Raw genomic sequence first — 11,657 nt, 5'->3', positions numbered from 1 at the left:
CAACACTTTCTAAAATTCATTAAACAAAATAAAGCAGATGGGTATGTATTTTTTGATTAAAAACATAAAGTACCCATATTTGTGGTCTTAAAATGTTTCACTGGTATGCAAATGTGATGTAGTCTTTACAATGTCTTCTTCAATACATCCAAAGTTTTGAGTTCTGATAGATAGCAAATAGCATTTTGTTTTTCACTGAAGAGAGAGACTAGAGACAGAGATAATGTCACATATCTGAGGAAAAATTTGAAAAAAGGTTTTAGATTATCACATGTATTTTATAGAATAAACACCCTTACAACTAAACCCTATGCATTTATATACACTTTAATATATTTCTCATTATATCATTGTAATAAAGATAACCTGCATCTTAAAACAAGCATCAGGATGTAGAGCTTTTATCCATTCATTCATTGTCCAGCTTCTCTTTGCTTGGTCTCAGGGTGGGGTGGAGATGTTTGGAGCTGGTATCTCCAGTGGTCAGTGAGTGAGTGAGAGGTGGGGTACACTCTGGTCAGGTGATTAGTCCATTAGACGTCAGTGGTATTTCTAGCACAAATCACCTAAATTGGTGGGAGTTCAATTTGTTGCTGGTAAATTTTATTTGGCAAGGTATTAGCTGAGTTATCAGTATGTAACAAGATCTTCTTTATAACTGCTGAAAAATAAAACAGTCTAGGTTAACAAATATCTTATTCTTTATGTTTCATGAACTCAGTTCTTACCCTGGAACCAGATGGAGTCGTTCACTTTCATACTGTTTTTTTTTTATACATAAATATTAGACTTGGCTCAATCTCACACCACACACTGTTGCCATTTACCTCTCAAAGAAAACCTGAGTTTAAGATAATATTCAACAAGATTTGACTTTATGTTTTTCCTTGAAAAGACAACTTCTAAAACCTCCCCTTTCTTTTAGCTTTTATCACTTTCTTTAGCAATACATTTCCTTTACTAACATGAGTCTGTTAAAGGTTCAGAAGACATATTGCTGCATCTCAGTCACAAAAACATACACACACAAAAATGTCTGTCATTCTGGAAACAAAACAGTTTGTGTAATTATTTAATTTTCAAATTGATTTCATCCTTTTCCTAGTGGTGGATTCTGATAACGTCTTCTGCTGCTGAGTAAATGAAGCATGGAGTGCTTTTGATGACCTCTCCAACCTGCTGGCAATGTCTGCTGCAGCACGAAGCATCTCTTCAAAGACCACAGACTCTTCTCTTACTCTGCTCCAAAATACAGAAAAAACAAAACAAAAAACAGGTGAAACAAGTGAAAGAAATAATTTTGACCTACATACATTTATCAGGAGTAAAATATTGTATGAAAAGTGTTTTGTGATGGTAAAGACAGACCATCATACTGAAGAAAGTATGATAAAAAGGTCTTGTTCATGGAAGTTCTGATTCTTTGCAATTTCAAGACATTGCCAGTCATTACTCATCAACCTGTGTTTCAAACAACTAAGCTCTTCAATTATTACATAAATGTTAAGCACGCTCTCCTTGCTTAATCACATTGAGGTTTGTAGAACAATGCTAATAGTCAGCTCTATTTAGGTCCCTTCACAGGATATTTTTCAGGTTTAAGATAACAAGACGTTTCAACACATTGGACAGAAAACTTTTTGCCGAATCTGCTCTTGGTATGCATAGTTGATGACCAGGTGGGCATTATTATGTTATTTGTCAGACAAATGGTTAGCTCAAATTGTTTAGCGTTACTTGTCTGATCATACAGAATATATTTCTGTTTAGAGAGAAATACATATAGGACTCACTAACCACAAGATGAAAATATCATGTTGATTTTTACATAAGATATGTTTTCTTGCAAACAAGGTAAGAATATTTCATTTTTTAAAAAGTGATTTATTAATGTCTTCTCTTTGCAACAAAAAAGGTTTACTGGCTAGATATGATTTATTAATTTAGGACCTAATGGGTAATTTAAACTGCCCTTTTTCTGTGGTGGAATAGCTGTACAACATAATATAATAGTTTTTAACATGGTCAGAGGAAGATGCATTAGTTTAAATTATTTTTCTTAAATTTTTCGGGGGTCAAAAATCATCTTGGGTCAAACAAAATCAAATACATACTGCCATTAGTTTATCAAAATGTTTTTTTAAGAGCTAAAGAATGTTATTAAGGCTGTCTCACAAGGTGATAAGTCTGAAAAGTTTTGCTGTGATTGATAATTAATGAAAAACATAGGAGGACCTTAAAATCCAAGACATCAAATGATAACTTTTTTTCTTTTTTTTTTTAAATATCATACTCAAAACTTTAAAAAAAAAAAAAAAGAAAAAAAAAACAGGCCCGTGATTTTCTGCAATGACTTTGTAAAGTTCCATTGTTAACCAAACTGGTGGATAAAGCTAAGAAGCTGACTATTGGGCAGAACCAATTAACTCAACCGACTCCTATAAGGGGTGGTCAAATATTAAGCCAGAATCCTGCTATAATCTTCTTAATGAGCACAGAAAGTGTATTTGTGTTAAAAACTGCTAATGAATATTTAACCAACTTGTGTTTTACAGACTAAGACTAAAAAATATCTTTTAGACACTAATGGACACTGCTAATCTTGGCCCAATGCTCACAGCCACAACAGACCGTAATTCTGTGTTCCTCATAAATATCTTTCCAAATGACATACTAGACTGAACAACATAGATACCAAAGCAGTCATGTTAATAAGAAGCTACATTTATCATCCTATATCTATTGTTAGTCATTAACTTTTTACAGTACTCACTTCTGCATCACGGCAAAGCCATCTCCCTTCAGCTGATTTTTCAATTCTTCTTCAGCTTTCTCCAAATCTTCATTGCAGCCCTTATGCTCTTCCTGAACGCTAATGACATTTTCTTTAATCACATCTTCATATTTCTGATCCCCCAGCTCTGAACCCACAAACTGCTCCAAGTTCTCCATCACCACCTTGTTTCTATGTTGGATGGCCCGTAGAAAGTCCAGCTCTTCTTCAAATGCCTTCAGCCTTCGAGCTGAAACTGCTCCATTCGTGCTGAAGTGGACTGAGCAGTCATCTGGTTGGGGCTCAAAGTGGAATAAGGGGGGCGATGATGGCGAGGCTAATAGATAGCTGTTTTTGACATTTTCAGGCTCATCATCAAAGGCCTTCAACGTGTTATTGGTGGCCATTAAGGGAGGGTAGATGTCAAAGCCTGAACCCCAGTCACTGTCTCCACTTTGGCAGAACACCGTGGTTACTCGGGACATCAAGGCCAAGAGGAGCATCGTCCAAAACTGCCACATGGTAACCTGAAGAAATAAAGATGAACGACTGTTACATTTTGTCAAAAGAAGAAATATTTCTTGGCTTGATATTTATTATTTTTTTCCAGCATTTTATTGTCGTTACACTGTCACAAGTACAGAGCAATGAAATGAACTCTTTGCATTTAACCAATCCCTTTGGGGAACAGTGAGCTGCCATTGTGTGGCGGTCAGAGAGCAGTGTGGGGGTTAAGGGTCTTTGCTCGGGACCCAGAGTGGCAGTCCGTGTTGGTGTGGCTTGAACTGAGAGGTCCAGAGGTCCTGAGAACCAAGCGATTCCTAGCTAGCCTCTGTCTCTGTTATATATATATATCTGTATCTCCTATGTAAAGCGCTACGCACTAATGTGAAAAGAAAAGGTCCAAGCATGTCAGCGGGACTCAAGAGGCTACATGAGATAACTCTCGACCCCCTAAGAGGTACCATGATTTTCTGAATGTGACGCCACCTGCTAATGGCGGTACCTGTTTAATTACATTCAGTGTATATCATTAATTTGATCCAAGCCCCTCATACTTAAATTTTTTATTTACTGACTCACATTATTCACCTGCTTTATTTTGTTTTGTATGCATGACTTTTTAAATCACGTGTAATCCAAATATTAAGGTGCTATATGAAGAGTGGACATTACAAAAAGATGTATGCAAAAAGATGTACTGTATGCTATCTTAACTTTATTGTGCAAGTTTCAAAAGGGGGCCTATCTGACCTGCTTAACATCCAGTATGCCTAGAAGGCATACATGCAGAATATGATCAGTAGATGAAATAGTAAATAAGACTGCAGTTATTTAGGGCTGAAGTTTTTTTTGGAAATATAATGTTGGGTGGACAATTTCTCCACAATCACTAGCTTTGATGCAGCCACTATTGCTGATGTTGCTGAATCAGAGGTAGTGGCAGTGGGGTTAAAAGATTCATATTCACATGGCTGAGCTGTGTCTTTTAAGGTTTTTACACTTTTCATATGATTAATAAGCAGAAATTTTATCCATATTTCTGTTTTCAGATCTGCTTTTAGTATTCAAACACTCTCCAAATGGCCAAATCATTTTACTTTAAAATATAGTAGACCAATAGAAGTGTTCAAAACCCCTAAATAACACTGAGACATTTCCAGAAGCATTAAACCTTTTCATATAAGTTTCCACATAAGTAAAATCCTCTGCTACTTTTCTCCAACATGCAGATGGCTGAAAAAATGTGCCTCTCTGAGTATTATGCTGAATACTTTAGCAAGGATTTTATTCTTCTATATGCAAATTATCAACCAACTATTTTGGTTAAACTTTATGGAAACTCCACATCAAGATTATACGATATACATGCAATATGGATTATCTTGCCGAATACTGCATTAGTGTTTTACATATATAGGTTTCTGCTAGCTCACCATATTCATATTCATATTCATGGTATCATTGGAAACACTCCATTTGAAAGCTTGCTTTATAGTTACAGTAAATCTATACTATTTACCAATCAGATTTTCAAATATCTCCTGCACTTGCTTTTTATCATTCTGGATCTTAGATATAATATATTTAAAAGAGTTTATTGTAAGTTTTTCACTTATATATTAGTTTGTCCACCTTCAAGTTTTACCTGGGGGTAATTTATAAAAGCAAAATGGGCCACAATGTTGAAGTAATGAACACAGTTTTCTTTTGCAAAAAAATAAAAAAAATAGAAATATGATTAGATGAAAAAATTATTTGTTAGCACTGTTACCATGTGACAAAAAGGACCTGGTTTAAAATCCCAGCCAAGGTTCTCTCCAGGTACATGCATGTTAAGTTAACTGTTTGGTATCAATCGGTGTGGAAGTATCACCATCCTGTTTTGTTTTTTTTTTTCTGCTGCCCTCAGATAAAATGCTAACCTGTTTGGAATACATTCCACCTCTCTAGAGAAATCCTAAGTAAAATGGACTCTGTGTATAATTTTTATTTTGGTTTAAATCCAACTCTTCTAGGAAGGTCTCAGAGGTTAATAGAAATATTAGTGAGCAAACAGCATCATGAAGACCAAGGAACACCCCATGGAGGGCATGCACAAAGTTAAGTAGACATTTAGAAACATTAGGCACACAATTTCCACAGTACAACATGGTGCTGGTGGTTTACATCAAAGCACAGTCATGTATTAGAATGGCTCAGTTAAAGTCCTGCTTTAAATCTAATTTGAAGCAGCACGACTTTTAAAAAAATGATTACTTGAGGAGCTCTCCAATTGATCTGAATACACAGAAGAATTGCTTTTCAACAAAGAGCAAATGGAAAACATTCCAGTCTTTGCTTGTGGAAAGTTGTTGAACAGCGGTAAGAGCAGCAAAGGTTTAAACTGTGCGTGTTCCAGAGGACTAAATACACATTTGTGCAAATAGTGTTTTTTTTTTCCCCCGCTCCACTTCACAGTCTTGCACTATTTTAGGTTGGTCTGTCACATAAAGTCTCAAATTATCAATATCTGTTTATCCTTGCAGGCTTACAGCTAGTCTGGTTCCTATCTAAAGTGGCCACTAGGTCAAAGGCAGAGTCCCTCTGGACACATTGCCAACCCATCACAGGGGAACCACAGAGAAATGCAGGACAACTAGCCATACTCACATACTCACAGCTCAGGCCAATTTAAAGAGACCATTAATCTCATGGCCATGTTTTTGGACTGCTTGAATACCTGGATAGACTCCATGCATGCATGGAGGGAAATACAAACTCCTCGCAAAGTGACCCTTGGCCGGGAATCAACCCTAAGACCTGCTAAAAAAGAATTGCTAAAAGTGGCCCTGTAGTATACAGCCCATTTAAGGTGTATAACATAGCAAATGCATTTTACATTCCTCAGAATGTTTTTTTTTTTTCCACAAAAAAAAAAACATGAATTAGTTATTATATATCTGTGTTTTTGTTTTCAAATAGAAAATTGTTTAAATTCTGCGGCTTTATATTGTTACTATATAAAAATATATTGCACAAAATTCTGCTGACGTAGCTGTGGTTGTGAAGCAATGAGCTTTTCACATTGTGTGGCTAGACTATGTGGTGGCTATTGTCGTGCCAAGGTTGTAAAGCTGAAAGGCCTCTTTGCAGCATAGGTCCTGTTGTCTCTGGTGGTTTTCTAAGGATCTGTCTCGACATCTTGGGATTTTTTTTTACAGAACATACACTGGGGAAAAAAAGGGAACCATCTGATAAAATAAAACAATAAACGATTACGGTTTCCGGTGAACCTATGTGGCTCTCTTAGCTTATTACATTTCCATCTAGAAATGGAAACTATCTGAAAGCCTCCACCAGACCTTAGAGGGGGAGCCACCACAGACATCTTTCTGCTGTCAGAGCACATTTGGTTTTAGCTTAACAGTTGTTCAACTCTTTAAGACCAAGAGAAAAGAATGGGTATTTTTTTTCTTTCTTATCGGTATCATGTTCATAGTGCTAATACCAAATCTGCTGACACTAACAGTATAATTGCACCATAAAACAACCCAGAGAATAACTTAAAAAATGGTTGCTGTGGTTTTGTCAAGAGTATTTAAAAGGTTACAGTGAGGCTTATGCAACTTTTGCCATTAGAATAAATTTACATTTAAAATAAAAGGATATTCAATGAATGTTCCAGATGTATTCCAAGTCTCAATGACAGCATGCATTAAATCTGTTTTTGCAATTATCTTATTCAGACGGAACAGGCCTATTATTTTAATTGTAAAAGCTTATTAGTCAACTATAAACAGAGGAAAAAAGCTTGTTTGTTGATAAATTCAATGTGAAGCCTGCCTTAAGTCAGTAGCATTTGATGTCCCCTAATTGGGGCAATTCTAAAACATTTTGTTGCTCAAAACTTTGTCTACGCTTGTTTCAGCTCTAGTTTAACAAATGAGTGTTGACTCAAAGCTACAACATTGGCTTAATGACCAACGGTAGTCAGATGAAAATTTAATCTGTCTATTAAACAAAAAGAAAAAACAATTACAGTACACTGACTGTCTTTTTTTTTTTTTTTTTTCCCCGCTAAACTCTTGCTAACCAGAGCCAGATTCACTCCTCAGTGCATCACAGACTTGCAGCAGCTTTTGTCTTTGTTTCTTAAAATTGCCTGGAAAGTTAAGATTCAGGCAGCTTGGTACAAATTATGTTTTTGTTGGACTCTGTAGAGCGTGTAGTGAAAATTTTCCTGACTCCACTTCAAAGGATCCGTCACAGTGAAGTGACTTTTATGGGCTGACTTTACACTCTGCCCAAAATAGCAGAAGTGTTTAAACAAAAAGAAAGCCATCAATTTGCCGCAGTTTGCTCTTTGTTGTAATCTTTAAAAAGAAGGATATGCAAGTCCGGTCAAGGGAATAATTCTCAAAATATATTTGGTTTGAAGTGATTTGTGCAATTAAAACCAAAACTTTACAAACACAATGTAAAAAGATACACGACATTTTTATACTCACCAACTTCTACTATATAAGTTTGTTCAAATTTTCTTAAGTTATTATAGCTAAGTTATTTCCTTAAGTCAATATAATTAGAGAAATTTTAAGACAGTTTTAAAAACTTTTTATAGTGAAGTTACTCTAATTGTCTATTGGACTATATGACTTGTGTGAAACTGTATGATTTATGTGGAATGTTTTGAGTATTCATCTACATGCTTTTGAGGATGCACCATCACTTGTTCATCCTGACAGAACTGATGTTACTGAGTGTTGCTTTATTGGTCAACTTGTTTGCACACATTTCAGTTCTGCTTTAAATCATCTTTGGGGAGTCAGTTCAGGGCTTTGTGATGGCCCGTTCCAAGAGCTGACTGGGTTCTCTTAGACTATTTGAAAATCAGTTAAGGTTAAGTTCAAGGTCATTGTTCATCTGGAAGAAGCATTTCTTGAAATCTTGCGTAAGTCTGTGTGTTTTCTGAATTGCAGCAGTATCTCCTCCAACAAAACACCCTCACAATTATTATACCTCCACTTACTAACTTCATAGTTGGAATGGAGTTTTCAGATTTGTAGAAATCTGAATATAACAATAGTCATCGGGGCCATACACTTACATTTTAGTTTAAAAAAACAGCAAGACATGTTTAGAAAAAAAAGTTAAATAAGATCTTTGACTTTTTCACAAATGTTCTCCTTTGGTTTCTTCTAGCAGAGTGGCTTTTCAGTTAAGGACACTGTTTACTCTGCAATCAGGTCCAAAAAACTTTTTCACAAGGTCTCCTTTAAGTATTTGGGATGATCTTGACTGTGTATCTCTGGGATACAGAACCAGTCTCTTTCTTGATCAGCATGATGCCTCAACAATCATATCAATTTTATTGCTGTTTGAATAGATTCATTTGTCAACTTAAGGGATCTAAAAAGTGTATCCGAGATAAACCAGCTTTATGAAGGTCTGTGATTCTCTTCCTGATATCTTGATTTATCTTTATAAATTTTTTACATAATGTCACACATGAGAGCAGTTAGTGGCAGTTAGGTATATTTAACGAAAAAGAGGAAGAATTTAGAACAATTTAATGTAATCCAAGAAAGCAAGGGATGATTATCAGGGTTCTTCTTAGAAAGTGTTTGTAAATGTCTACCTACTGCCACATAATATAGGAAAGTTTTTTTTCTGGTTTTTAGGCCTGAGTATGAAATTCTTATCTAATATGCAGAAATGTTTTAGTGAAACTTGATTTAACTTCTAACATTAGCTGTGTTAAATCAGATGCTCTTGCCTGCACACATCCTACTCCTTTGCTGTGAGTTTAGGAGCTAATCTGAGTGTTTGTTGGATGGCTGCCATTCAGACCTCCCTGTCAAAGCCCGACCAGGTGTATTTTACAGCTGTCAAAACACATTAACTTCAGTAGCACCATGACAACGATGTCTCTGGTAAGAAAGTTAGGTAAGAGTTGATGCTCTTTTTCTGGCTAACACAAATCAACTGAATACAATTAAATGAAAGTAATATTGAGTAAAAGATAACTAAAAGGAAAAAATAAGTAAAGTTAAACCTTATATGGTTCCTAGTCTGGTCAAGATAAAGTTTATATTTCCAAATGTATTTATCTGCATTTCCACATACAGAAACTTTGAAAACATCCTATTTGTCTTAACAAACATCAAGTTTGGATAACCTCATGCTTCTAGTGGTTTCCCTACATGTTTTTTTGTGTCTCCTCTCTAACAGAGGGAATGGGATCTGATAAACCAACAATTAGGCACGTACGTATGTCTTACCCTTCATCATGTAGCTCAGACGTTGTAAGAGATGGGCTCCCTTAACATTGTTTTATTCATAGATTATATGTCAAAGTATTAAAACAGAATATTTTACCTGATTACAGCCTTTTCAGATTAAAGTACAATCTAAACATAAACATAGATGAACTTTGTATACGTGTGACTTTCATTCATGACATGGTCGCAGTCCAGTCCAAATTGGTAGGAAGGAAGATCAGCTCCTCCATGTCGAGTCCATGGTTCTTCATTTGGGAAAAGGTAACTTGTCTGCTTCAGATCAGAGGAGATGCATTGCCTCACATTGACGATTCTAAGTATTGGGTCCTCCTCTTAATGAGGGAAGAACTGGCTGCAGTGTCCCCGACAATGCGGACACTGCAGCCAGTCTATTGTTGTGAAGAGAGAGTTGAGCCAAAAGGCGAAGCTTTCGACTTATTGGTCGGTCTACGTTCCTAGCCTCAACTACAGTCACAAGATCTGGATTGTGATCAAAAGAATAAGATCCAGATACAACCAGCTGAAATGAGTTTTCTCCACAGGGTGGTCTCCCTTAGAGATAGGGTGAGGAGCTCGGAGTAGAGCCACTTCTCCTCCACATCGAGAGGATTCCGCTGAGTTGGCTTAGACATCTTTTTTGATGCTCCCTGGAAGCGTATATCGGGAAGTCTATTAGGCATGGCCCATCAAGAGGAGGTCCAAGGTGGCAACCAAGGGGGACCCTGGAGGGACCATGTCTCTTGTCTGGCCCTAGAAATCCTCGAGCTTCCCCCCAAGAGGAGGTGTCTGGGGAGAGTGAAATCTGGGAGTGTCTGCCGAGACTGCTGCCCCATCAACCCGGTCAAAGATAAGCAAGAGTTGATGACTGCGAGTATGAGTACCCCACATTTTAGTCACAGCTCAGAATACCAAAACTCTTTAAGTTGAAGTACAGTCTCAAGGAACTTTCTTATAGTTTCTCTTAGTTTTACACCTATATGGGACAAAATTTCTTTATAATTCTTTTTTTTTACTTTTTAACTTGAGAAAATTAGTAGTTTTAGTCTTCTATAGATATGGAGGATTATGGATAACACTTTTATTTGTATTTAAAGTTGTACGATTCCAATTATGACAAAAAAAAATTTAGTTAGAAAAAACAACATATCTACTTTAGCATATAGCAAAAAAAAAGGGTATTCACTTGAGTTTTTCAACATCTTTCAATATCTTCAACTTAGCTGTGTAACAAGTAAGAACAGCCTTAGTATACTAACAAAATAGAGTATTATTTAATGATCAGACTTACCTAACTTTGATAATATCTTTACACTTGGATTCTGCCACTTCTGCTCATTTAGTCAACTGGATCCACTCAGAACTTTAAGGGTACCATTTACAAGCAGAGAGAAGGAAAAACCCAGCTCGCCCCTTCATGTCAGAGAGGGAAAAGTGCAGACACACGCTAATGCAATTAGAGTAAGTCTGGAGAGTCTGGTTGCCTGTGTGCCTCTGTGTGTCTGATGGGTGGAGTTTTAAAAGTAATGGGAATGTTTTTAGAAAACTGAAACTGAAGGACTTTTTTCTCTGCAATGCACAGAGTGGCTGGAAGCAAGTAGAGAGAAAAAGGACGTAATTTACTTCACATATGGGGATTATGGTTAGCATGTGGCTGCATAGTACAGAAAAAGCTTAGATATCTATATCATTTCTTTTTTAAGAAGATTTCTGAAAATAAGTTTAAAAAAAATGGATTCATGTAGGCATATACGAAAGAAGAAAAGTTTAATTCTTGGCTACAGGGAGGTTTATTACCCTGAAATACGTGTAAATTTTATGTGAGCCTATGCATTCCTTATGTATTTGGTGATGTTGGTGAATATTCTCAATAATCCAGGTCATAGTCAGTCCAAAAAACCACAGTTTGTTTAAAAACAATCCACTGGACCTTGTTTCCAAGTTTGAAGACGTTTAGCTTCCCATCCAGGAAGCTTTTTCAAAGTTCAAAGTTTTTTTTTTACTTTTTTAGTGTTCTATTTTCATGATTTTGTAGTATTGAGAGCTATCTGGTTTTAGAAGCACAAAGTTTGATCTGTTAAATCTATTAATCACACAAAGATTCGTTTGTGTTTCTTTTTTTT

General features: G+C 36.1%; 1 protein-coding gene across 1 annotated transcript; it reads right to left on the bottom strand.

Moving 5' to 3' along the window:
• Window positions 1-36: 36 nt before the first annotated feature.
• Window positions 37-11,013, bottom strand: LOC107082959. Its single transcript, XM_015371862.1, has 3 exons — window positions 10,826-11,013; window positions 2,774-3,300; window positions 37-1,239 (listed from the first exon to the last, which is right to left on the bottom strand). The coding sequence occupies exons 2-3, from the start codon at window positions 3,292-3,294 to the stop codon at window positions 1,080-1,082; spliced, it is 681 nt and encodes a 226-aa protein (XP_015227348.1). The 5' UTR covers window positions 3,295-3,300; window positions 10,826-11,013; the 3' UTR covers window positions 37-1,079.
• Window positions 11,014-11,657: the final 644 nt, after the last annotated feature.

This window comes from Cyprinodon variegatus, unplaced genomic scaffold (assembly GCF_000732505.1).
Source record: "Cyprinodon variegatus isolate N-32 unplaced genomic scaffold, C_variegatus-1.0 Scaffold4, whole genome shotgun sequence".
In the NCBI taxonomy this organism is placed as follows: Eukaryota; Metazoa; Chordata; class Actinopteri; order Cyprinodontiformes; family Cyprinodontidae; genus Cyprinodon; species Cyprinodon variegatus.
The sequence above is the reverse complement of the archived record's forward strand: the minus strand, read 5'-3'. Positions and strand labels throughout refer to the sequence as shown.